Source organism: Poromitra crassiceps, assembly GCF_964638095.1.
Source record: "Poromitra crassiceps genome assembly, chromosome: 26".
Lineage (NCBI taxonomy): Eukaryota > Metazoa > Chordata > Actinopteri > Beryciformes > Melamphaidae > Poromitra > Poromitra crassiceps.
The window spans coordinates 12199740-12227440 of NC_139640.1; the positions used below are offsets into that span (position 1 = coordinate 12199740).

A 27701-nucleotide genomic window follows, 5' to 3' on the forward strand; every position below is an offset into this window, starting at 1 on the left:
CTCCACTGCAATATTGTATCCAGCATTTTAACCCATTGATACCTGATGCAGCATTTGTGTGTGTATCCCTTTAAGACTGTGAACCGCGGTCTTAAAGGGATACACACACAAATGAGGGATATACGCACAAATGCTGCATCAGGTATCAATGGGTTAAGCTGATGAACATTGCTCACCATCATAGTTCTAATGTGGACTCATTTAAAGAGGCTTCTGGATTGAGCAGGCACACACTTGGTGGGTACTTCTTCCATGTTGCCTCTGCGTTTGTTTGTTTGCGTTTGGTTAAGCAGTTAACTTGTATCGATTTCCACTCACAAGCTTTGAGAGTGCTGCGTACTTTGACAAACTTTCAAATAAACCGAAAACAGGTCTCTATGGAGAGAGAATTCACATGCTGCACGCACACAACTCATTGTCCACAACACCTCCAAGAGTGGTGAATGGAAGATGTGTGACAATTGAGAAGTAAAGTTCACACTGAGAATATAAACTTTGTATGTTCGGGTTATTCTGCCACCTGGTGGCCTTTGAGACTTTGATGTTATATTTCTCCTCAGATCACGTTTCCATCGGCGGCCTGGGGGACAGCTTCTACGAGTATCTGATCAAATCATATCTGATGTCAGACAAGACGGACCAGGACGCAAAGAAGATGTACTACGGTGCGCTGGAGGTATGGAAATCATCATCTCATATTATATATATTATATATAATGATATGCTATATATTATAGCAGGACAAAAGAGAAAAGAATGTCTCTCAAAATCAGTGCTTTTAATGTAACGATGTCTCGCTCTCTCCGCTCTATAATTGTTTTTGTTTAGCTTAATCGAAGATGGGCCTAGAAATAATGGTATTTTGGTGGAAGCTTTTTTCCAAAACACCTCTCGATGACATACCATGTTGATGTGGGGGGAGGTTCCTGCTAGCGCATGATGTTAATAGATGGGTACCATGTTCATGTGAGGGGGAGGTTCCTGCTAGTGCACGATGTGATGAGATGGGGACTGACATGTACATGCACTCATGTCATGTAACATGTGAGCATGCCCACGCAAATCCATTAACGCCACTTAATTACACCTGTGACAAAAAAATAAGATGTCCATTTTCCCCCTCGACTCCATGACACGGAGTAAAGTGTTTTTCCTCAGCTAATGGTTAAAATACCACAGACAATAGACGCTCTTGTGGAGATTTCCTCCGACTTCATCACAGGGTCAAGCCAGAGGGAAAGGACTAATTACAGGTATTTAAGTGATAATGGCCAAAGGCCCCCTATGGTGCCAGATGAACTCCTACATGTTTGCACGGGGACCTCAGGTGTACCTCAGGTGTACGCACTGTACTATTCATTAGCTTAGCTATTCTAATTCAAGTAGATTACTAATTAAGACACCGTGTTGAATGGGGGAACATTTTCCAATTATTCCACGCCATGATTACAGCAAACAACGGCTAATTAGGACGGGGGAATTCATCAGTTTCGGTCCTCAAGGAATGCATTCATGGATATCACATTCATATTAGCTATTTCTATTTTATAGATTTATTGGAGGTTATGGGGGCAGCTCCTGTTTTAGTTGCAAGCATGAAATGTGTGGTACACATCTTCTGTGAGAGGTGGGCTTGATTTCATCATTTATCTCTGTTATTTCTTTATATGCTGGTCCTGAAAGAGCTGTTAAAAAAGCAGACGTTTTTATGAATGATTGGACAGGAGATGCAAGAGGAGCTTTTTACTGTTAATCATCAGCAGTTTCCTGGGAGATGTTGCTGCTGACAATCATAAAGCTATATTCAAATGCAAAAATGAGCAAAGCCAGACAGAATGAAGAAGAGGGGGGTGTGAAAGGGAGAGTGAAGGAGAATGATGAGGCATTCAGAATTGTTTTGGAGAGATGTCTCTTCTCTATATTGGCTTTTAAAAGGAGAAATGGGTAAACACTCAAAACCTAAAGGAAAACACTGACAAGGAGGTAAAAGTGCACAAAACATCAACATCAGCAAATTTATTTGAAGGGAAAAAAAGCCGCCGGCTTTCATTTTTTTGCAGTCCTTCCATTTCTCTTTCTGATCATTCATCTCCAAAACATTTCTACTGGACTTTTCTTTCCCAGGATGTCGAATTCTGTACAATTCAGCCCACAGCACAGCAGACCATGGGCCCTATATTGGCACAGGCGATATCCCCTATTTGCGCTTGCGCACCTGTTTGCGTGCCTTAACGATAGCAGTCCGCCTTGCGCACGTGTCCAGGTGTTATGCCGAGTTTTCGCACCCCCGCCCGGCAGCAGCTAAATGCATCCCCACCTCACAGGAGCATATTGTGATGATTTATACAGAAATGTAACTGTTTAAAAGTGATATAATTGTCTGGGTAGATGTGACCTCCCTAAGTTAAAATAGCCCCGAAATATGATGGGGATGCAATTCTCGGCGGGGATGCGGAAACGTCCCCGGCACCTGCCGCAGGCGCAAATCATCTGCGCCCCCAAAATGCCAAATTGGTATTTTCCACATTTCACATCTGGCTCCAATAGACGGAAATCCGTCATAGCGACGGAGAACTTTAAGCCCTGAGCCTTCACCTATCCCATAACCCGGAGGGTCTTTGGCACCACAGATGATCTGTCAACAAGCTCTTACCATCTCTCTCTGTCCTCGGCATGAGTGAGTCCACTCTATTACGCATGGAGAGAATTACAGCATATTGCATGCCTCGCGCAAACACAGCAATTGCGAGACAGGAATCTGATTGGTTTGATTGATGTAACGCCCAGGCATTGCCTGGCCACACCTGTGAATAATTCTGGTGCTTAAGACCACCCAAATCCCGTTTGCGCTGGCATATTGTGGGCGCAGATGATTTGGAACGGCTCTACTTTGCGCCTGCTGCAGGTGCCGTGAGTGAGCATCTCTGCCGAGAATTGCATCCCCACCATATTTAAACAGTTACATTTCTGTATAAATCATTACTATATGGGGATGTGTTTAGCTGCTGCCGGGCAGGGGGGTGCAAAACTCGGCATAACACCTGGACACTTGCGTGAGGCGGACTGCTATTGTTAAGGCTGTAATTAAACTGTAATTTATTCCTCCCTTATCACAGTCACATCTTATGTGATTTGAAAAGTTACAGTGAGTAATTATTCATACATCGCCATGATAGTTTAGAATATTTTAAATGGATTTAGCGCATGGCGAGCGACCGCGGTTTCACCAGGCTTCAAGTGGAAATTAGAGCACACAGTTTACTGAACAGGAATAAAATTCTATTCTGTCACAGTTGAAGTACTTAATTAACTGTTGACCTCAGCTGACTGGGTACAGCTTTGATTATTTATAAGGCAATCATGATTATTACTATTATTATTAAATTAAACGTTTAAATTCAATCTTAACGTCAATAAATCATTGCGACATTTGTTTTGAGATAAGAAAAACCATCAGCGGTAAGATTGGCAGCCTCTACACTGCATTTTACATTGTATGTTATAGGCTCACATTTCCTGACAAATCTGCTGGATTGATGTATGGCAAAAAAGGGCATAAAAATCACTTGTCTTATAATCACAAAGTGGGGATGCGACAGATACATTGTGCTGCTGAGTACTGTGAACGCTAATTGACAAATTAAAACGTGATGAAATACAAAACTCTCCTAAACAGCAGCGCTTCATCCAGGAAGCTTGAGTTGGATATTGTGCAACTCTTGTCCCGTTGGTACTGCGTGTGTGTACTCTTGTCCCGTTGGTACTGCGTGTGTGTACTGGTACTGTGTGTGTGTACTGGTACTGTGTGCGTGTACTGGCATACACGATTCATGGATAGCCTAGTTCAGGGATACTCAACCTGCTTTGCTCGGGGGCCACTTCTGCAAAATGACAGGAGGCCAAGGGCCAGTTAATAAATCATTATTAATAATAATAATATTAATTTTTCTGTAGCAGATTGTAGTTTTTTGGGGGTGCCAGCTTTAGTTGAGTTTAGTCTGACAGTTTTGTGCACACAGGATAGTTCCTGTATTAGTTAGGTTAAGTTAGTTAAGTACATATAAGTGACTGGGCGGCGAGCAGGTGGCAATATTTGACAATTTAGCTGGAGCTCAGTCAAACTTTATTTCATGTTAGTTTTCATTGTGAATTAGAAAATGGTCGGGGGGGGGGCACTCTGCACCCTATTGCGGGCCGCAAGTTGAGTATCACTGGCGTAGATTGAGGCTACCAATCGTCTCAACCGTGTCTCATTTGTTTATGGCAATTACACCAAGGTATCACAATTCATATAGCACTTTGGAATATGTTTCACTCTGTGTCACCTGCAGGCGATTGAGGCCAACCTGGTGCAGAAGTCACCTGGTGGTCTCACCTACATGGCTGAGTGGAGAGGGGGGATCCTGGACCACAAGATGGGCCACCTGGCCTGCTTCTCTGGAGGCATGGTCGGCATCGGGGCCGACGACGGAGCGCCAGAGAAGAGGCAGCACTACCTGGACCTGGCTGCCGAGATCACACACACATGCCACGAGAGCTACACTCGCTCAGGTGAGATCACACACACACGTGCCACGAGAGCTACACTCGCTCAGGTGAGATCACACACACACGTGCCACGAGAGCTACACTCGCTCAGGTGAGATCACACACACACGTGCCACGAGAGCTACACTCGCTCAGGTGAGTTCACACACACACACGTGCCACGAGAGCTACACTCGCTCAGGTGAGATCACACACACACGTGCCACGAGAGCTACACTCGCTCAGGTGAGTGTGAGAGTCAGAGAGGAGCCCGGAGGCAGATATTTAGCTCAGGTGAGTGTGAGAGTCAGAGAGGAGCCCGGAGGCAGATATTTAGCTCAGGTGAGTGTGAGAGTCAGAGAGGAGCCCGGAGGCAGATATTTAGCTCAGGTGAGTGTGAGAGTCACAGGAGCCCGGAGGCAGATATTTAGCTCAGGTGAGTGTGAGAGTCAGAGAGGAGCCCGGAGGCAGATATTTAGCTCAGGTGAGTGTGAGAGTCACAGGAGCCCGGAGGCAGATATTTAGCTCAGGTGAGTGTGAGAGTCAGAGAGGAGCCCGGAGGCAGATATTTAGCTCAGGTGAGTGTGAGAGTCAGAGAGGAGCCCGGAGGCAGATATTTAGCTCAGGTGAGTGTGAGAGTCAGAGAGGAGCCCGGAGGCATATTATTTAGCGCGCACAGATTATTTACTGCGACAGCCTGCACAATAATTAGTTTCAGCAGAATTGCAAGCGACCCGGTGGAGGATGAAGTATTTGATCGATTGTGCTTAAATAAAAGGCATTTTGCAAGTAATCTTCCTTACATCTCCTTACACTTTAGGATGCTATCAACCAAGGAAAGGCATTCATAATTCATTCCATGTGCCGTTCATATTTTCCATTTTTCAATTTCCAGCTTGCTGCATGCTGGCCATTATTTAAAAAAAAGACAGGGAAATTGGATGGTTCATCAATGTTATACTAGACTGTGTCTGTCTCGTTAAGAGAGAGTTTGATGGCGCGTGCAACGTGAGAAAATAGACTGGAAGAGCTATATGGTCAATTAAAAAGCCCCCAGGCATTGTAATTTCCCCCCTGAATCAAGCGCAGGACGGTTCCTGGTGGCTACACCTCCACAGAGACACGACGGGCAGCAAAATCCGATGCGTCTCTGGTGTGGAATTAGACTTCTCCATTATTCTCTATCATCTCACAGCTGTAGGCAGACATGGTGCCATGGTGTGCCATTCCTCCCAGTTTGTTTGATATTGATAATCGCACTCTGTTGTAATTCAAATTGAAGAGCGAGGACGGGGAGGGCCATGGAGAGGACGGGGAGGGCCATGGAGAGGAAGGGGAGGGCCATGGAGAGGAAGGGGAGGGCCATGGAGAGAAGGGGAGGGCCATGGAGAGGAAATGGGAGAGAAAGAGTGAACATTGTGGCAGAGACTAGTTGAGACCACAGGCAGCCCCAACCTGAGAAGGTAAAGGTAAAGTCCCACTGATTGTCAGACACCTGAGTGCGAAATTTGTTCTCCGCATTTGACCTATCCCCTGGGGGAGCGGTGAGCAGCAGCAGTGCCGCGCTCTGGAATCATATGGTGATTTAACCCCCCAATTCCAACCCTTTGATGCTGAGTGCCAAGCAGGGAGGCAAACGGGTCCCATTTTTATAGTCTTTGGTATGACTCGGCCGGGGATCGAACTCACGACCTCCCAGTCTCAGGGCGGACACTCAAACCACAAGGCCACTGAGCTGAGAAGGAAGTAGAGAGGCAGTCACCTTGAATTGCCACACCCAGCACTGAATTGTGTTACACCATAAGGGGCATTGCTTTAGACTCTAAAGCAATGTATTGCTGCTTCATTGTATCAGTATTATGGTTTATTAAATCTATTTCTAGACCTACTCCTTCAAAAATAAAAGCTGTTAGTGCGAGCGAGGCAGGCGAGCAGTGGCCAAACACTGATGTTAGCTATAGCTAGATAGCAAAGTCTGCATTAGTAAGCACTCAAGCTAACATTTGATACATTTATCATTCCCGGGATCCCGAGGGATGGCTGGCTGTCTGTACCCCAGGAGCGGTGCTTAAGTGTGGGCTAGCAAGGTCCGGCCAGTGGGTAACGTAGGTCCCTGGAGGATGGTAGTACCAGGACCACAACATTTAGATTGGAATACCAGGGGCACAAGGTCCTGGCAGGGGTCTGTGCATAGCCTGGGGAGGGGTGCTTAATAGTGGGTATGCAGTTGGGCAGATTCATGGAAGGTGGCCATTTTGGAGGCCCCCCAAAAAAGTAGGTTTGAACCCATAGAGGGCACTCTCGCTGCCTGGAAATGATAGTGTGTAGTCTCAAATGTTGAGATTTTGACCAGAATCCTTCAGCAACACAGATCAAAAGCCATATACATTGGTATAAAGCTGAAAAAAAAATCAGTTTGAGGGTTTAGTTACCCTTTAAGACATATGTGTCAAACTCAAGGCCCAGGGGCCAGATCTGGCCCGGCACCTCATTTTATGTGGCCCGCGAGAGCTAGCAAAGAATACTATTTGCGCAATACAATTCTTTGCAATATGGCTTAAAATAGCTTGTTGTTAAATGGAATAATAGTTGTAGGCTACTAGTTGTCTGTTTGCCATTGTTTCCCCTATAATTCTGCTTTCAGAGCGAGTTATTAATGATTAAGTTATTACTAAAAAACAATAATAATCGAATCAGAGGCAATTATGTAATATGATAACAAGTAGGCTAGATACATTTATGTCGTGTTACATTTACAACTGGCCCTTTGAGGGCAACCATAATGCTGATGTGGCCCGGGATGAAATTCAGTTTGACACCCCTGCTTTAAGAGGTTGAACTGGTTTATCGTAGGGATGCCTTTATCGATTAGTTTTCCTGTCGATTACCCTTAAATTCTGAAGACGATTAGTCGATTAGTCTATAAGCAAAAAAATAAAAATAAAAAAATAATAATAATAATAATAATAATAATAATAATAATCAGGACGCCATCTAAATTGACCATAATTTAATCTATGTCAAAACATTCAACATGCAATTATTACATGTATTTAGGAGCCATTTAGCCAAAAGTTGAAGACAATTCCCAAGCCATTAACTTAAATGCTGCTGTTGTAATCCAACACACCACCAGATGTGTTTTAAACAGTTAAATGAGGAGAGACAGGAGTCAGTGTTTGGTTTCCCAGAGGCTCTCTGTTTTATTGAACAGCATGTTTTAGAAAATATTTAAAACAAAATAAAACACAATTTAAAACAAAATATGTTTCCCTGCCTTGTGCATTATGAACATTGCTACACATATAAAAAGAAAATACAGGGTCAGACTCAGTGCTTAACAAATAAATATTTTAAAACAGCAAATAGCGTGTGAGCAAAACACGGTACTGATTCCCATTGCAGCAGGGTCTCGTTCGCCTTCACCATGTTCGTTGCATTATCGTGCACACAGGCAACGACTTTCTCTTCCAGTTTCCAGTCACTGACTGCTTCTCGCAGGTGTGCTGCCAGATTTTCACCGCTATGCCTGTCCTCCATGGGGCGGGTTTGTAGAACACAGCTACAGAGCTGTCCACGTTCGTTGATGAAATGACAGGTTATTGTCACGTATGCTTCTGTTGCAATGGACGTCCAGATGTCTGACGTTATTGCCACACACTGTGCCTCCTCTAACTGCTGTTTAATGTACTCAGTCATTTTGCCATGGCTCACCTCCACTCTGGATGTTATCAAGGTGCGCCCCGGCACGGTGTATGCGGGCTCGACAAAGTTCATCAACTTGCGAAAGCCTTCGCCCTCGACAAAGCACAGTGGTAGCATATCGCGGGCAGTCATCTCAGCGAGGAGTTGTGTGATCGTTTCGGACCGGCGAGGGTCACATCGTCTGCGGGGTTCTGCAGTAAAAGCTGTGGTCTGCCTGCTAGTATCCGCATCATCTCCTCCACGCAAGTTTACGTCGAGATGCTTGTTCTGAAGGTGGGTCCTCATTGCAGTGGTAGAGTGGTTATATGCAAGCTTGAGAGAACATAGCCGACACACAACCTTGTTGTCTCTTTCTTCATCAAAGTATTGCCAAACTTTGCTAGTTTTCTGTGGCGTGGCCATTGTTGCTCCTCCTTTGTGTACTCAACTCCTGTCCTCCGTGTGGAGGACAGGAGGGGCGGAGGGGCAGTTGCCTTCAGTGACCCTGGGAATTCTACTAGCGCATAGATGACTGACGGTGAAAGACGCAAAAAATAAAAATAAAATAGTAAAATAATTGTCGATTAGTAATTTTCACTCCGACTAGTGAGTGTGTCGATGACTAATCGATTAATCGATTATTTTGCGGCACCCCTAGTTTATCGTATGTTGTGTTATGTTACGTTACTGTAGGTTACGTTACATTACGTTACGTCATGTTATGTTATGTTATGTTATGTTATGTTGAGGTACTGTAGTACAAGTACACGTTAAGTTGTAGTTAAGTTTCTGTTTTATCTTTGTTTAATATGCCAAGGAACTGGATGGGCTCTGTCAGGGACCTGTCAAGGAGGCTGCATCTGTAGATGAAAGAGTTGTGATACGGTTCTATTTGTGGACTGGGGGGATAGACTCAGGAGAAAACGACAAGAAAGAGAGAGGCAGACGGAGAAAAGAGAGAGCGCAACAGGGCTGGCAAGTGAGAAGACAACATGCCCACATTTCTGGGAAAAGCCATGTTCGATCTCTTCTTCCCTCCCTGGCCTTCCTTTCTCTGGCCCTGACAATAATCTCCCCGCCTAATTTCAAGCACGTCAAGTAGACTGTGCAGGATTCATCCTCCAGTGTTTGTTCATTCATGCTCGTTTCTCCAGTGAGCTGATGAGACTCAACACGTAACAGGTTCCGTGATACGCTTAGAAAATACTTTTGATCTGCCAAGAAAATACTTTTGATCTGTCAAGAAAAGACTTTTGATCTGCCAGCCCCGAAAGGCTTCTTGAGCTCTCTTAGTCATCCACCAGGTTTCTCTGCACTCACTAAAGGGACTGGATGGCGCTTAGCAGCTCTTGGATTAGCTGCCTGCCTGTGGAGGAGAGAGAGAGATTAGGTTCTGCATGTGCGCAGAGTGGCTACTATTTAGTGTCTTAAATACTGATACCATAAAGACTCTCCTCCTGCCGCTCCTCTGGGGATCACTGCTATCTTCACCGCAACGAGCTGATGCTCCCATGTGGATCTCATGGGAAGCAGCAGACTATAGAGACACTGCATGAAATAGGCCACGCCCATCACCGGGGAAATCGGTTCGTTCACTCCCACACACCAGCGTCATTTTCCTTGAATTAAACATAGCTAAAAGCTGTTGTGTGGTGGGGCTGCGCAGACAACACATGTAAAAAAATCGCCAGTTAAAGTTTTTTATTACTCCTGAGCAAAACAAGGAAGCCAGGATTGGAGTTTTTTTTTTTTTTTTTCCCGTCTTGGGCGTGGCTTCTGAATGATGACGCGTTATGCAGTGTCTCTATAGGAAGAAGTTTGGTTGTGGTGTGACTTGAGGGACATTGCCTCGTTGGTGATACCAACACCCCCCAGCCCGGCCCGCGGGCAGGTTTCATCCGGCCCGCGAGATGTTTTGGAATATTATTATTATTATTTATTTTTATTTTTATTATTATTATTATTAAATTCGCACCCCATTATCATGAACTACGTGTGGCTAATAAGCAAGCTAAGAGTTCATTCATAAGTTAATTAACCTGCACTACAAGGAAGTATGTCAGTAGGTCATCAGGTGTAAACAGCCGCTGGAATTGAATTGCGCATTCGGCTACCTACCAAAAAACAAAGGAATCAACAAGATGCTGTCGAAAAAGAGAAAGGTTGACACGGAATGCAGGCAGTTTCAAGAGAAATGGAAAGAGCAGTATTTCTTTTGTGAAGTAAATGGGTAAATGAGTCGAATTGATTTTAGTAAAAAAAAAAAATCCGGCCCCCATGAGGTCTCAGTTGAACAAATCCGGCCCTCTACCTAATATGAGTCTGACACCCCTGGTCTAAGGTGTGGAGCGGCTTTCTACCCCGGTGATGTACGCGCATCTATGTGATGACGTTGCACAGAAACCCGTCTATTCCCCCTGCTGTCCTGGTTGTTGCTCCACCCTCTCTGCCGTGAGGGCTGTAGTAGACTACTACAAACTTCCTCCGATATTTCTTTTCACCCGACAGTGACGAGCTTCACTGGCAAGATCACGCCCCAGTTCCCCTCCCCCCCGAACGGGCACCCCAACTCTGAGCAGCTAGAGGAGGTGCTTGTGCAGCGACCAGGACACATACCCTCAATCACCTGCAGATATGGCCAATTGTAGCCTGGTAAACCAGCCCGTCACGTGAACTCACATTTCGGTCTGGCCCCGGCGCCATGGGGAGGGTTTAGCAAAAGCTGCAGAGCGGGAGAGCCAATCAGAGACTGCGCTGTGATTGACAGCGCAAGTTGGCCAATCAGGAACGCCACTATCACTGCACTAACAAAACAATAATGGCCGCCTCCTTGCCTGATCGTCTGGAGGAGTCATGTCAGCGTTTGTCTAGTTTAAACAGCCATAAAGTGCAGTTATTGCAGAAATAGTTTCAATAACAACAATTAAACAAGTACAGGAGTATCGCCGCAACCGCAGAGTTTCTCTGGGGAAAACATGTTTTTGTCATTATCCCGAGTGGATTTGGGTTTGACTGATTGGCTGAAGGAGTTGTCTGTCAAGGCAACTACGCCCGCCCATGCTCCTGCCCCTGCTAAGGACTGGATGAAGAGTTGGGGCCAGACCGTCACGCAGAACCAAATGAAATGTGAGTTCAGGTGACGGACTGGTTTACCAGGCTAGGCCAATTGTGCCTGTGTGACACCCGACCAAGCCGGAGGTAACACAGGGGCTCGAACCTGTGACCATCGTGTTATACTATACTGCTGCACTACCCACATGCCCCATTGTTGCTGTATTGAAGGTGGAGCCTACCAGAAGCTTGAATGAGATCAGACAGATCTATACAGTAATAAACTCTTTCTCCACCTGAACAAAAAAAGAAAAAAAGTATATATAAAAAAAAAAAAAAAATATATATATATATATATATATATATATATATATATATATATATATATATATATATATACAAGTAAGTGCAGGTAGTGGTAAAGGTAAAGTCCCAACGATTGTCAGAATCAGAATCAGAATCAGAAAGACTTGAATGATCCCCGGGGGGAAATTGGGACAAATTACAATTGCTCGTTCACATAACACAGATAGCATAAAATAAAATACAATAAAATACACAGTAGTAATGCGATAGTAAAATAAGCAGAATGAGAAGAAAGAAAGAACACAACATAGCATGGAGTAAACAGTATAAACAGTATAACAGTATAAACAGTAAACAGTATTAAATGCGATAGGAGCAAATAGTGGAGTACGTCTAAGTAAGCAAATACGTAGAGTAAGTATAACTTACGTGCCAATTGTCTTTATTGCACACTGAACTTATATTATTCGGCTTGCCCCATACGTTACACGTGGCTCAGCCATGCACTTTTCCAGTTAGCCTATCGGCTGGCTCAGTCTCAGGGAGACTGAGCGTCTCCGAGGTCACACACCTGAGTGTGTGAAATTTGTTCTCTGCATTTGACCCATCCCCTGGGGGAGCTGTGAGCAGCAGCAGCGCCGCGCTCGGGAATCATTTGGTGATCTAACCCCCCAATTCCAACCCTTTGATGCTGAGTGCCAAGCAGGGAGGCAAATGGGTCCCATTTTGATAGTCTTTGGTATGACTCGGCCGGGGATCGAACTCACGACCTCCCAGTCTCAGGGCGGACAACTCAAACCACAAGGCCACTGAGCTGGTGGTGGAAGAGATATGATGCATACCTCCATCCTGTCTACTTACCTACCTACCTCCCTCCTACATTACCTACTGTACCTACAGTACTTATCTTCTACATAATATCCATGTATCCACCCACAGTACAGTACCTCTGTAGCACTATTTTCTCTCATTTTCCTCTCGGTAATTAGCCTACCCGCGTAATGGCATGTGTATATAATGAATTGTTTATTACCTTCATTTTTCTCTGTCTTGCTCTCTCTCTCTCCCCTCTCCCCCCTCTCTCTCTCTCTCTCTCTGTCTCTCCCCCCCTCTCTCTCTCTCTCCCCCCTCTCTCTCTCTGTCTCTCCCCTCTCTCTCTCTCTGTCTCTCCCCCCTCTGTCTCTCCCCCCTCTCTCTCTCTCTCACACACACCCACACACGCACGCTATAATGAGCCATCTGACCCAGGGGCCCTGCTGTCTCTGACAGTTACTTTTTTATTCCTAGATGATTCTCCGGCCCGGGCGGATGCAGCCACTCAGGGTCCAATCTCCCCTCAGTGACCACAGAGACCCCCGCTGCCTCCCACCACCACCGTCCAATCTTCTAAAGGGGCCACACAATGGCTGCCTCAAATCACAGACGATAAGCCGCCAGAAAATGTCTTAGCAAATAGAGCACAACACAATCTCGGCGTGGTGTCGCATGCGGAAAAATACAGCTCCCGTTTCTATGTGTGTTTCTCCATTAGAGATGTTGCTATGCCAATGCTCCACCCTGACCTCTGCGTATAACGCGTGAGAATAGCTTCCTTTGTGCTGTTGCATCGTGAATAGAATCTCTTTGGCAAAAGCTACAGTCTTTAATTGTGGCAGAATAATGGACAGATGAGGATATGGAGAACAAGTGAAAAAGAGGAGTCCACGGACCAGCTGGATAGCAAGGGAACCCCTAATTGTTTACCTCGTGCCTCAAGCCCTTTTAGTGCACCTTGGTTGAATAGCGTCTGTGTACCGGTGATTTTCTATTCGTCAACACCAATCACCACGGAATATTCACTTTGCTTGAAAGGATTTTTGATTTGGTGAAACGCGGCGCATCTGTTCAATAAACGTTTACCTTTGCTGCCTGAAGTAAAGATCGATGTTCTCCTCTCCTCTCTCTCTCTACCTCTCTCTACCTCTCGCTCTCCCTCAGCCACCAAACTGGGCCCGGAGGCGTTCCGATTCGACGGCGGCGCTGAAGCCACCGCGACCCGACTGAGCGACCGCTATTACATCCTGCGGCCAGAGGTCATCGAGAGCTACATGTACATGTGGCGACTGACCCATGACCCCAAGTACCGGGAGTGGGGCTGGGAGGCTGTGGAGGTGAGATAATGTAATGTAATGTAATGTAATGTAATGTAATGTAATGTAATGTAATGAGATACGACCACAGACACTTTACCTTTACGTCTGTGGAGGTGAGATACGACCACAGACACTTTACCTTTACGTCTGTGGAGGTGAGATAATGTAATGTAATGTAATGTAATGAGATACGACCACAGACACTTTACCTTTAGAGGCTGTGGAGGTGAGATAATGTAATGTAATGTAATGTAATGAGATACGACCACAGACACTTTACCTTTAGAGGCTGTGGAGGTGAGATAATGTAATGTAATGTAATGTAATGAGATACGACCACAGACACTTTACCTTTACTGTGGAGGTGAGATACGACCACAGACACTTTACCTTTACGTCTGTGGAGGTGAGATACGACCACAGACACTTTACCTTTACGTCTGTGGAGGTGAGATACGACCACAGACACTTTACCTTTAGAGGCTGTGGAGGTGAGATACGACCACAGACACTTTACCTTTAGAGGCTGTGGAGGTGAGATACGACCACAGACACTTTACCTTTACTGTGGAGGTGAGATACGACCACAGACACTTTACCTTTACGTCTGTGGAGGTGAGATACGACCACAGACACTTTACCTTTAGAGGCTGTGGAGGTGAGATACGACCACAGACACTTTACCTTTAGAGGCTGTGGAGGTGAGATACGACCACAGACACTTTACCTTTAGAGGCTGTGGAGGTGAGATACGACCACAGACACTTTACCTTTAGAGGCTGTGGAGGTGAGATACGACCACAGACACTTTACCTTTAGAGGCTGTGGAGGTGAGATACGACCACAGACACTTTACCTTTACTGTGGAGGTGAGATACGACCACAGACACTTTACCTTTACGTCTGTGGAGGTGAGATACGACCACAGACACTTTACCTTTAGAGGCTGTGGAGGTGAGATACGACCACAGACACTTTACCTTTAGAGGCTGTGGAGGTGAGATACGACCACAGACACTTTACCTTTAGAGGCTGTGGAGGTGAGATACGACCACAGACACTTTACCTTTAGAGGCTGTGGAGGTGAGATACGACCACAGACACTTTACCTTTACTGTGGAGGTGAGATACGACCACAGACACTTTACCTTTACGTCTGTGGAGGTGAGATACGACCACAGACACTTTACCTTTACGTCTGTGGAGGTGAGATACGACCACAGACACTTTACCTTTAGAGGCTGTGGAGGTGAGATACGACCACAGACACTTTACCTTTACTTCTGTGGAGGTGAGATACGACCACAGACACTTTACCTTTACGTCTGTGGAGGTGAGATACGACCACAGACACTTTACCTTTAGAGGCTGTGGAGGTGAGATACGACCACAGACACTTTACCTTTAGAGGCTGTGGAGGTGAGATACGACCACAGACACTTTACCTTTAGAGGCTGTGGAGGTGAGATACGACCACAGACACTTTACCTTTAGAGGCTGTGGAGGTGAGATACGACCACAGACACTTTACCTTTACTGTGGAGGTGAGATACGACCACAGACACTTTACCTTTACGTCTGTGGAGGTGAGATACGACCACAGACACTTTACCTTTACGTCTGTGGAGGTGAGATACGACCACAGACACTTTACCTTTAGAGGCTGTGGAGGTGAGATACGACCACAGACACTTTACCTTTACTTCTGTGGAGGTGAGATACGACCACAGACACTTTACCTTTACGTCTGTGGAGGTGAGATACGACCACAGACACTTTACCTTTAGAGGCTGTGGAGGTGAGATACGACCACAGACACTTTACCTTTACTGTGGAGGTGAGATACGACCACAGACACTTTACCTTTACTGTGGAGGTGAGATACGACCACAGACACTTTACCTTTACTGTGGAGGTGAGATACGACCACAGACACTTTACCTTTACTGTGGAGGTGAGATACGACCACAGACACTTTACCTTTACTGTGGAGGTGAGATACGACCACAGACACTTTACCTTTACTGTGGAGGTGAGATACGACCACAGACACTTTACCTTTACTGTGGAGGTGAGATACGACCACAGACACTTTACCTTTACTGTGGAGGTGAGATACGACCACAGACACTTTACCTTTACTGTGGAGGTGAGATAATGTAATGTAATGTAATGTAATGAGATACGACCACAGACACTTTACCTTTACGTCTGTGGAGGTGAGATACGACCACAGACACTTTACCTTTACGTCTGTGGAGGTGAGATACGACCACAGACACTTTACCTTTACTGTGGAGGTGAGATACGACCACAGACACTTTACCTTTACTTTGGGAGGCTGTGGAGGTGAGATACGACCACAGACACTTTACCTTTACTGTGGGAGGCTGTGGAGGTGAGATACGACCACAGACACTTTACCTTTACTTTGGGAGGCTGTGGAGGTGAGATACGACCACAGACACTTTACCTTTACTGTGGAGGTGAGATACGACCACAGACACTTTACCTTTAGAGGCTGTGGAGGTGAGATACGACCACAGACACTTTACCTTTACTGTGGAGGTGAGATACGACCACAGACACTTTACCTTTACTTTGGGAGGCTGTGGAGGTGAGATACGACCACAGACACTTTACCTTTACTTTGGGAGGCTGTGGAGGTGAGATACGACCACAGACACTTTACCTTTACTGTGGAGGTGAGATACGACCACAGACACTTTACCTTTAGAGGCTGTGGAGGTGAGATACGACCACAGACACTTTACCTTTACTGTGGAGGTGAGATACGACCACAGACACTTTACCTTTAGAGGCTGTGGAGGTGAGATACGACCACAGACACTTTACCTTTACGTTGGAGGTGAGATACGACCACAGACACTTTACCTTTAGAGGCTGTGGAGGTGAGATACGACCACAGACACTTTACCTTTAGAGGCTGTGGAGGTGAGATACGACCACAGACACTTTACCTTTAGAGGCTGTGGAGGTGAGATACGACCACAGACACTTTACCTTTAGAGGCTGTGGAGGTGAGATACGACCACAGACACTTTACCTTTAGAGGCTGTGGAGGTGAGATACGACCACAGACACTTTACCTTTAGAGGCTGTGGAGGTGAGATACGACCACAGACACTTTACCTTTAGAGGCTGTGGAGGTGAGATACGACCACAGACACTTTACCTTTAGAGGCTGTGGAGGTGAGATACGACCACAGACACTTTACCTTTAGAGGCTGTGGAGGTGAGATACGACCACAGACACTTTACCTTTAGAGGCTGTGGAGGTGAGATACGACCACAGACACTTTACCTTTACGTTGGAGGTGAGATACGACCACAGACACTTTACCTTTACGTCTGTGGAGGTGAGATACGACCACAGACACTTTACCTTTACGTCGGGCTCCAATGATTGACATGCTGTTACACTCAAGTCTGCAGTGGTGGAACAAGTACTGCAATCCTTTACTTAAAGGAGAACTTCACCGAAAAAACAATGCTGATTTATTGCGCACATGATCTCACACATATCCAAAAACTGCCAACAGTTTTTACAGTCATTCATTTAAGCGCAAATTATGCTCGAGCAAAATCGACGGTGCTGACTGCGCCGAGGGGGTCGCCGCAGCTGGGCGTCCTCTCGGCGCAGCTCGGCGGAGGGGGCGTGCAGCTCCTCGAAAATGTGACTCTGCGGTGTCAACTCCTTGTTGTGAGGAATGAGGAAATGCCCATTTAACAGTGCTTGTCCCTCATCTAGCAAAGCCTTCTGCAGGCTCACCGGAATGAGTTTTAAAATGGAGGGACAATAAAATGTCCCCCCACCGACATGATTGCAAGTTCTTGGTAAACGACAAAATAACGTTTTGGACGTGTACCGCAGCCAACGCTCCGAGTTATGTTCAAGTATGCACAGTCTCTCTGTCGCCGCTAGTCGGCGGCAAGGCTCCAAGTCGAGGTTGCGCAGAACCTTGCCGGGCGCTTTAGTTTGACAGTTATTGAGAGTTGATTTGAGTTCACGTTGATGCCAGTGATGTCATTTGACATCACAATATATTGGACTGCACCTTAGATTTGTGTAAGATTGTCTCTATTGTTTTTGTCTCCCGACACATGATGTGACTGCTACGCTGAATACTTACACTGTCAAATTGATCGTATGTAATCTGATTACCTACAGTGACAATAAAAGTGAATCTGAAGTAGCTACTACTTGAAATCTCGGAGTAAAAAAAAATGGAAATACTCAAGTTAAGTGACAACGCCTCGAAATTGTACTCAGGTAACTACTTGAGTAAATGTACTTTACTTCCCTCTGGAAGATTGTGTGAGGAGAGAAAACCCTGTGTAGAGAAAAGCTATTGTGCTCTTAATAACTGTGATCATTTGTACCCTGTAATATACACTTTTCTGATTCTATATAGTGTGCCAGCCTAGTATGTCAAGCCCTTTAAAAACACCCGCAATTACCCTTCACAGTTCACACACAGGGTTTCTAGCTATTGTGTGGCAACATACATTATTAGCTTGTAGATCAGACAAATCCGACTAGCCAGAGGTGAAGGTTATGTAGAGAGCAGTGCTATTAATGTGCCAGTAGTCAGCACATTAACTCTAGTAACTGACATGATAGATTTAGCATTAATTTAGTGAAGCACAGAAGTGGGCAGATCAGGCTGACGAGTTTGACGGGCCTTTAATTATGGGGCACAGAGGTTGAAAGCGGTGCACAGCAGCGCACGCATCAAGCATGAACACATCAGGGGTCTTTGTTAATTAGCACATATAAACCAGCCCTTTGTAACAGGGGGTAATAAATGTGCTAATCTATTTGGCTAGCTCAGCCACTCTCCATTAGCCCTTGTCAGATGTAGCATCAGTCAGGCTTCTTGCTGGCCTGCGTAGCGAGCTGAGGCGCGTGACACTTTCCATCAAGAAGAGTAGCTTCATTTCCTTTAGGTGAACATGGACACAGGTCTGCTGGAGAAAAGGTTCTCTCTCATTATTTCAGATGCGCGGCTGGTCTTATGCTAGCATGCCCTGTGTGTCGTGATGTCAGAGGTGCAGCGTGTAGAATGAACATGATGAATATCTTTGTCCTTAACCCTTTGATGCATAAGCTATGCAAACCCCTTCTAAATGGATCAGAAATTACCCATATTAATTTCCTATGTTGTTTCTTTGCTATATCCTATGTTCTGTTTTGATTTTTGTCCTACTGATCAGTGATGTCATAAATCACTGTTGATGTCACTTGAGCAATTGAGGGTGATGATGCCATAGTGACATCACTGATGATTTCATCAGCGATGTCATCAATGATGTCACTGATGATGTCATCAGTGACATCATCAGTGATGTTATACATAGGCATTGTGACATCAGTGACACACACACACACACACACACATGAGAGACTGAGGGAAAGAGAGAGAGGGGGAGAGAGAGAGGGAGACATAAAACACATGGTGTTTTGAACAGGAAGTCATAACACAACTGGGTCAAGTGGGCGGAGCTACATAAGGTGAATAGAAGGGTTATGATGGAGGGGGAGGGGGGGGTCCTTTCAAAAAGTAAGAAAGGAAAAATGAAAATAAGGATTTATGATCAAAAACAAATTGATTAATTGAGGAATACCCGGAATACTGAAATGATGGAATTAATTTATTGCAAAGATATAGAAAATAAAAAAACTCAGTCGCGTCACTTTTGACCCATGTTATGCATCAAAGGGTTAAAGGAAATTTGTACAATCACCCTGGGAATTGTAAAAAGTGATCCTCCTTAGTCAAAATTAGGTGTGCATATTTGAAAGCCGCCTTCCACATGCCCTCTGTACGTAACGTGCCTCCTCTCCTCCACGCTAACCCTAACCTCTGTACGTGCCTCCTCTCCTCTCCTCCACACTAACCCTAACCCCTAACCTCTGTACGTGCCTCCTCCACGCTAACCCTAACCCCTAACCCCTAACCCCTGTACGTGCCTCCTCTCCTCTCCTCCACGCTAACCCTAACCCCTAACCTCTGTGCGTGCCTCCCCCTGCAGGCCCTGGAGCAGCACTGCAGAGTGGAGTCTGGCTTCTCGGGGATCCGTGACGTCTACGCCACAGCAGTCGGCCACGATAACATGCAGCAGAGCTTCTTCCTCTCAGAGACACTCAAGTAAGTCCTATTCAGGGCTGGGCAATTATTTTTCATGGGGGGGCCACATGAGAAACCCAGATTGTTGCCGGGGGCCGAACAAATATTGTCATACCGTAACCCATGGATGGTTAACTTTGATGATAGAGAGGGCCACAAAAAATGTCCTCGCTACCAGGTTTTGCTGAGGGCCGAACGGCGCCAAGCGCGAAAAATTTGGTGCATTTGAAGCCAGGTTTAGAGGAATAACTCATTTTAAATTAACAGTTGTGATGTCATTATTCAGTCTTAACCACCAATATTTGATCCTTTTCTCACTCACTCCTATGTCACCACCTGCTCTCAGGGCTTGCAATTAACTTGTTTGACCACCTGCCAATATGGCTGCTAGATTTTAAAGTTACCAGCCAATTAGAATTTCCATTAGAATTTCCACTAGCTGAAATGTTTTTCTTGAAATAAATCAGAATATGAGTGGGTTAATTTAAGCATAAGTATCAGTGTCCCGGGATGATCAAAGCCTGTGTTGGGGGTCACACGAACAAAAATGCAGTCTTGAAGCTAAATAAATCCAAAACCAATGAGTTATTTGAGTTATTTAAATTTCTACTTCAATGTAGCCTTTTAGTTATAAAGATTATTGAAAGATATTCCATATTCCAGACTGAAATGCTATCTTGCATGTTGCGTTCAGGTGCACTGTGTGTGTAAAAAAACAAACAAAAAAAAAAACTTTTTTTTTTTTTGTTTTGCAATTCCATCGCGGGCCGTATTTTGCCCATGTGTGTCCTATATCCTATCAACATGTCCCCCTGGTAAGAGAACGGTAAATGACATTTCACTATCTGGCCGCTCGACCGTCTGAGAGTTCCAGGAACAATAGGAATAGAAAGCAATATAGGACATAAAAGAGGGGCGCCGTATTTGCACAGTGGGTATCTATCTCTATACTGTCAGAATGGAATGCACTCATGTTAATTCTCTCCACTCTATTGATTCACTTTGCATTTTAACGACTGCATTATTTGCTCATCTGAAAACAACTTTGTTCCTAATTGTGTGTATAAATGCTTTGTTGGGGGTTGTGAGTGTGTGGCTGTGTCTACGTGTACGTGGCATTCTCTTTTGTTGTGTTGTTGATGCATTTGTGTTTCAACAGTACAGTTTAGGGCTGTGAATCTTCAATAAGTGTCTCATGATTCGATTACGATTCAGAGGGCTACGATTCGATTGTGATTATCGATGCATCTCGATGCTTCTTAAATGGATGCATCACTTTTTTCCCCCAATACATGATTTATTTTTTCTCACTGTGTGGCTACTTTTAAAATAAAAGTGCATTTGGAATTGCATTGTATTATGATGCATAATTAAAATAAACAACTGCATGTACTTCCATTATATTTTATTTGATAAAAAAAAATATATATATATATATATCTTTTTTTAATAATCGATTTTTGACATTTGTGAATCGATGCAGAATCGTGCACGTCCGCATCTTATAATCGATTATTTTTGACAGTCCTAGTACAGTTAGGCCCTCTAAAACTAGATGATGCATCTCGAGGGCTTTTCCTTCAATAAAGTTCAATAGACGATGTTTTTGGTTTGCGAACAACGATGATGTATTTTCGTGGACGGGGCCTAACTGGTTGCAGAAAGTGAAGCGTACTCACTGTGGGGAGGGTCTACGATCCAAATAAATGGCCAAAGACGCAGTGCCGGACATCATCATATAGCCAGTGGGAAAGCTCAGTGTCAGTATAGCTCAGCTATACGGCAGAGCCGCGCACAAGACTTTTTCCCCCCTTATTCCGGGAATCTCTACAGCTTGTTTCCTACTTGCAGAGAGTATTGAAGGCAAGAGTTGATATGTGTTTGACAACAGTGCTGCCGCCATTTTGGCTTGAAAAAAGCCTCAATGACCAATGGGACAACAGCATAGAACAGCCAATCAGAGGTGTCTCTTTCAGGCCAAAATGGCGGATTTGTTCTGCGCCGATGTTGCAATGGAACAACCTATTAACTTCTGTTCCTATCAATGTACGTTTTTTGCAACCACTGATGTAACCCCGTGACGTCCACTCGACATGGGTCTATAGTGTAGGCTGGTTACTCAGCATCGGTGCTAAGAGGCACTTAGGGCAGTGTTTTTGCCTTAGTGCTTAGAAAGCATCTTAGGTGATTCCTCACACATTGAAAGAGATTGTGGAGGAAAGGTGGAGAAGGAGATGGCACCTCGAGGTGTTCAGTTGAACGGCTCTGTCTTGTCCCGCCTCCAGCCTCATTCTTGGATCATTCACTAGCATGAGGCATTCTGTCTGCCGTGTTGTGTCAGAACTCAATCTGTTTGCTTTGCCATCGGCCAAACACCAAACGCTGCTCTCTCTTTCACCTCATTTTGAGTAGGGATGCCGCTGGTGACTAATTTTCCCAACGTTGAAACGGAAATTTGAATGGCGACTAGTCTACAAGTAAGAAAACACTCAGAAAACAGCCAAAGCTGAGCGCATTTTAATCTATAATGTTAAAAGGTTGTCCAAAAAAAGTAGTGTGTGTATTTAAGAGCCATTTGAAACCGTCAATTACGTTCATCATAATCGTCAATATTCACAACATCTTGTGCTGCTCATGAACATTGCACATCAGAACAACAACAACTCACCCCAGGCCAGCGGCGTGTATTCAGGGTAAATATAGTCCATTTAACTTTCGGAAGCCTTTGCGTGCAACAAAGTTGAGTGGATAGACGTTTGTGTGTTCTTGTGATCAGACATAGGTTTATAGATGTTATTTATTTACCTTGACAGTTTCGACGAGTCAACTCTCGTCTTCTTCAGAAGCAGTCGCACTGACAGCTGGGTATGACGTGTCAACCAGGCTCAGCTGGGCACACCGCCAGTTGCTGAAAAGCAACTGGTTGACACGTCATACCCAGCTGTCAGTGCGACTGCTTCTGAAGAAGACGAGAGTTGACTCGTCGAAACTGTCAAGGTAAATAAATAACATCTATAAACCTATGTCTGATCACAAGAAAACACAAACGTCTATGTATAAATGAAGACATGATGAACATCATTGAACTATAAAGTTGAGTGGAAGCATCTTGTACAGTCATTCATTGCCATATGAGCGTTATCCTGTGTGGCTAACGGGTTAGCTTGTCTGGCTAACGTGTTAGCAATGCCATAGCGTCCGCATGTGTCCTTGCGTTCACATGCCTGTGCTGAATGTCGGTCGAGTGGTTAACGTTATATGGCAGTTTTATCTGACACAACCTACATACAACCATATTTTCATTTACTGGATCAAAATACTGTTAAACTACGCTGGTTTTATGCAATGCCATCTCCCTTCCACTCCTTTCCACGACGTTACAGCCAACGCTCCATTAACACATGCCTGCTTTGTTTACATCGGAGCATTAGAGGCGGGGCTACAGTAGTGGCTGGTAAAGACACAACAACTCCCGCCTGCATTGTTTATTATTATGATCATTTAATTTATCGTTTAACCGACTAGTATTTCTCGTGCCAACTAGTGAGGGAGTGGGCGTTTAAATGTTTAACCGACTAGTCGTCGGCATCCCTAATATTGAGTAATGCTTGCTCACCCGCCGATGTTACCCAGTCTACCTAATGTGTGTAAGCTTCACAGCTGCTAAACTATAGGCTACATGCCTATAACAATCTCAGTAAACTAGCAAAGTGTGGCATTTATTAAGTTACCAATGCTAACGAAATATTTTGGCAAACAGGCTACCATGCTATGCTACTGACAGACAGGCTAGTAGTAGTAGTAGTAGTTTATTTAACACAATGTAAAATCCACATAAAAAAGCTTCAAATGAAGACCGTTTACATACATTAACACATGCCGAGGATTAAGTACACAATAAAGCCAAAGGCTTATTTCCATTGTGATCCTCTTACTACCATGCTATGATACTGACAGACAGGCTACATTGATACTGACAGACAGGCTACCATGCTATGCTACTGACAGACAGACAGGCTATCATGCTATGATACTGACAGACAGGCTACATTGATACTGACAGACAGGCTACCATGCTATGATACTGACAGACAGGCTACATTGATACTGACAGACAGGCTACCATGCTATGCTACTGACAGACAGACAGGCTATCATGCTATGATACTGACAGACAGGCTACATTGATACTGACAGACAGGCTACCATGCTATGATACTGACAGACAGGCTACCATGCTATGATACTGACAGACAGGCTACATTGATACTGACAGACAGGCTACCATGCTATGATACTGACAGACAGGCTACCATGCTATGATACTGACAGACAGGCTACATTGATACTGACAGACAGGCTACCATGCTATGATACTGACAGACAGGCTACCATGCTATGATACTGACAGACAGGCTACATTGATACTGACAGACAGGCTACATTGATACTGACAGACAGGCTACCATGCTATGCTACTGACAGACAGGCTACATTGATACTGACAGACAGGCTACCATGCTATGATACTGACAGACAGGCTACTGACAGACAGGCTACATTGATACTGACAGACAGGCTACCATGCTATGCTACTGACAGACAGGCTACATTGATACTGACAGACAGGCCACCATGCTATGATACTGACAGACAGGCTACATTGATACTGACAGACAGGCTACCATGCTATGATACTGACAGACAGGCTACATTGATACTGACAGACAGCAGGGAACAATAGAGTGGAGTGGATTTATTCTTCTTTACAACATTAAGTCGATGAGGTGATTGGACGAATTATTCCAGGACTGCAGTAACTTAAACTATGACAACAGTTGATGTTGAGTGGACAGTATCTGTACTTGTAATATATATATATATTATATATATATCATTTCCCAGAAAGGTGGTATTGAAAAAAAGCACATTCTTTAGCTTGCTTTTTCTAAAACATCTCTAACATTGTATGGAATATCATTGGTTTGTCAACTGTCGCCGCAATACTTCAATGCTTCGAGACAGGAAAAACACCACAAAAATGCACCAAAAACAGCACAGTTACGTCATATTTTGCCATGTTGTGTGATGCGTGACGAATGGGCTTTGAATGTGCTTTGACAGTCATTTGTTTTCCCTGCAGGTATCTGTACCTGCTCTTCTCTGACGATGACCTTCTGCCACTGGAGGACTGGGTCTTCAACACAGAAGCCCACCCGCTGCCTGTCGTCCGCAAGAGCTGTCTGCAGGACGGAGGGACCGAGGACAAGACTGTCTCTGAATAAGCCTGAGCACCTCACCACCCAATGCTTAAGACATTTACAGATACACACACACACACACACACACACACACACACACACACACACATACACACACACACACACACACACACACACACACACACACAAACATTGCAAACACACAAACACCACGCAGGTTCAAAGTTCTTCTCAGAGCCCGTCATGGACTCTCAATTCCTTTCCAGTAAAGGATCTTGTCGTTTTACGCTGTGATTGTATATCCTTGCGCCGGGACTACTTCCTACTGGCACTACCTTTTTGTGGACAATCAAGACAAACGTGACTTTCATGAAAAGAGCACCTTTTTTCTTTCCTTCTTTCCTCTGTGAGGAAACCAGTATATAACTTGCAGACCCAAATGTATGGGAGGAGGGTTTGAACTATGGGCCATACTGTTAGAAAGAGAGAGAGAGATGTAGAAACCACTTGAGTTTTGCTTTTTGATTTTGTTGTTTGACCCCTTGAGTGATGAATGATTTCCTTTGATCTTGTTGTTGCATTTTTTTCCTTTGTGAGTTTTACTCTTTGACCAAAGTTTTCTTTGCGTTTCTATTTTCCCCTTTTCCAAGTGATGTGTATTTTGCTGAGATTTGACAGATAGTAAAAATGGCAGACTCAACGTAAAGGATTGAAGGTAAGCATATTAATAAATGTACAGACAAATGTGAAATGTGGTTCTCAAATTCACCTCCAAACTAATGTTGATGTCATGTTTCTTATTGAAACAAGCTTGAATTAAAAAAAAAAAAAAAAAGTTCAGAGGTGGCAGGAACCCGTCAAGGTTTGACAGAGGCAGTGTCTTACAGTATGCATCCAGGGACCATTTTTTTAATTTTGTTTTTAGGTGTGTTTTAACCGTATGCTTGTGCTAAAACAGGGCCTCCACCTTTTAAAATCATAATTACAAATAGAGTGGTGTCAGGTCTGACTTCTGACTGTAACACAAGACCAACAACAATGCAAAAACTAGAAAGTTTGAGCAAAATGTGAAGAAATTCCATCAAGGCGTTACTGAGGTATGGCGTTACCGAGCTTGAAAATGGCATTTGTGAGGTCACAGTGACCTTGACCTTTGACCACAACGTAATCAGTTCCTCCTTGAGTCCAGGTGGACGTTTGAGCCAAATGTGGCGAAATTCCGTGAAGGCGTTCCTGAGATAACGTGTTAACGAGCTAGAAAATGGCGTCACAGTGACCTTGAACTTTGACCACCAAAATGTAATCAGTTCATCCTGGAGTCCACGTGGACGTTTGAGGCAAATTTGATGAAATAGATTCCGTCAAGGCGTTCCAGAGATATCGTGTTAACGAGCATGAAACGAGCGCCCGTGAGGTCACAGTGATCTTGAACTTTGACTTTTGACCGCCACAATTTAATCAGTTCATCCTTGAGTCCAAGTCGACGTTTGAGCCAAATTGGAAGAAATTCCGTCAAGGCGTTCCTCAGATATCGAGTTAACGAACATCTATGTACGTACGTACGGACGGACAACCCGAAACCATAATGCCTCCGGCCTGGCTATCGCCGGCCGAGGCATAATAAAAAGCACCTTTCACTATCTGTGACTCTATCACTATCTACTATCAACTCCAGCTTTATGCAGTCCAGCTAACCCACTAGTGCAGCTATTTCTTTATGCCAGTTAGCATTACAACGTTATTGATTCTTACCATTTTGCCATCGTTTACAGGGGAAACAGTCAAATTGATAGAAGTCGACATGGTTTAATATCAAGACAGGTTATTAAAAATACAAACTAAATTGTTTAAATCGGTCCATCATCACATAAATACATACACTCTACAGGCAGGTCCAAATCAAAGTGGTGAATTCTGCTACTGTGTGTTTTTTTCTGGTTCTTTTCTATTCATGTGGGTCTAATCCAGCCGCTGATGCTGAAGTCTGTGACGGTGAGACCAGACTGGAGAAAAGTGTTCATCATCATTCTAGATCATCACTGCTGTCCAACACAGTGTGCAGAGAATGTGCTGTACATACTGTACTGTACGTATGATGTGAGTGGAGCCCTGTGTGAGCTGGTCTTGACTTTACTTTGTGATCTCTCTATTCTCTATTCTTTGTTCTCTCTTTGTTTTTACTTCAGTGGTTTACTTTCTTCTTGGTTCTCTTTTTTATTTTGCTTCCCTCAGGTGTTTCAGTAAAAGAAGAAAAAGTTTCTGATTTTAAGTCTTAGTTATTATTGCAGATATTAATTATTGTTATTACTTATTCTTACTGTTTGATTTGACTTATCCTTAATTGTTGAATATTTTCAAATACTGATAAAAAAAGACCTGTGCAACTTTGTACATTCAAAACAGCCGCAGTTGTTCTGTCATTCTTTATCCCATTTTTTTATCCCCCATTAGTGCTAATTTATATTTATCCTGGTTGCTGCTCCACCCTCTGCCGATCTGGGGAGAGCCGAAAACTGGCTCCATGCTTCCTCCGAGACATGGGCAGTTAGCCAGCCGCTTCTTTTAACCTGACAGAGGAAGCTTCACCGGTAGGACATAGCACGTGGGAGGATCACGCTATTCCAACC

The 27701-nt window shown here is 44.4% G+C and overlaps 1 protein-coding gene across 2 annotated transcripts in view; it reads left to right on the forward strand.

Annotated features, from left to right (window-relative positions):
- The window catches only part of LOC310798663 (mannosyl-oligosaccharide 1,2-alpha-mannosidase IA), a 420317-nt gene extending 392985 nt beyond the window's left edge, over positions 1–27332 (forward strand). For both annotated transcript variants that reach the window (XM_083661215.1, XM_083661214.1), the window contains exons 8-12: positions 561–676; positions 4332–4551; positions 13546–13718; positions 19758–19873; positions 24996–27332. In XM_083661215.1, coding sequence (XP_083517341.1) covers positions 561–676; positions 4332–4551; positions 13546–13718; positions 19758–19873; positions 24996–25137 — 767 coding nt within the window. In that variant the 3' untranslated portion in view covers positions 25138–27332. The remainder of the gene's footprint in view (positions 1–560; positions 677–4331; positions 4552–13545; positions 13719–19757; positions 19874–24995) is intronic.
- Positions 27333–27701: the final 369 nt, after the last annotated feature.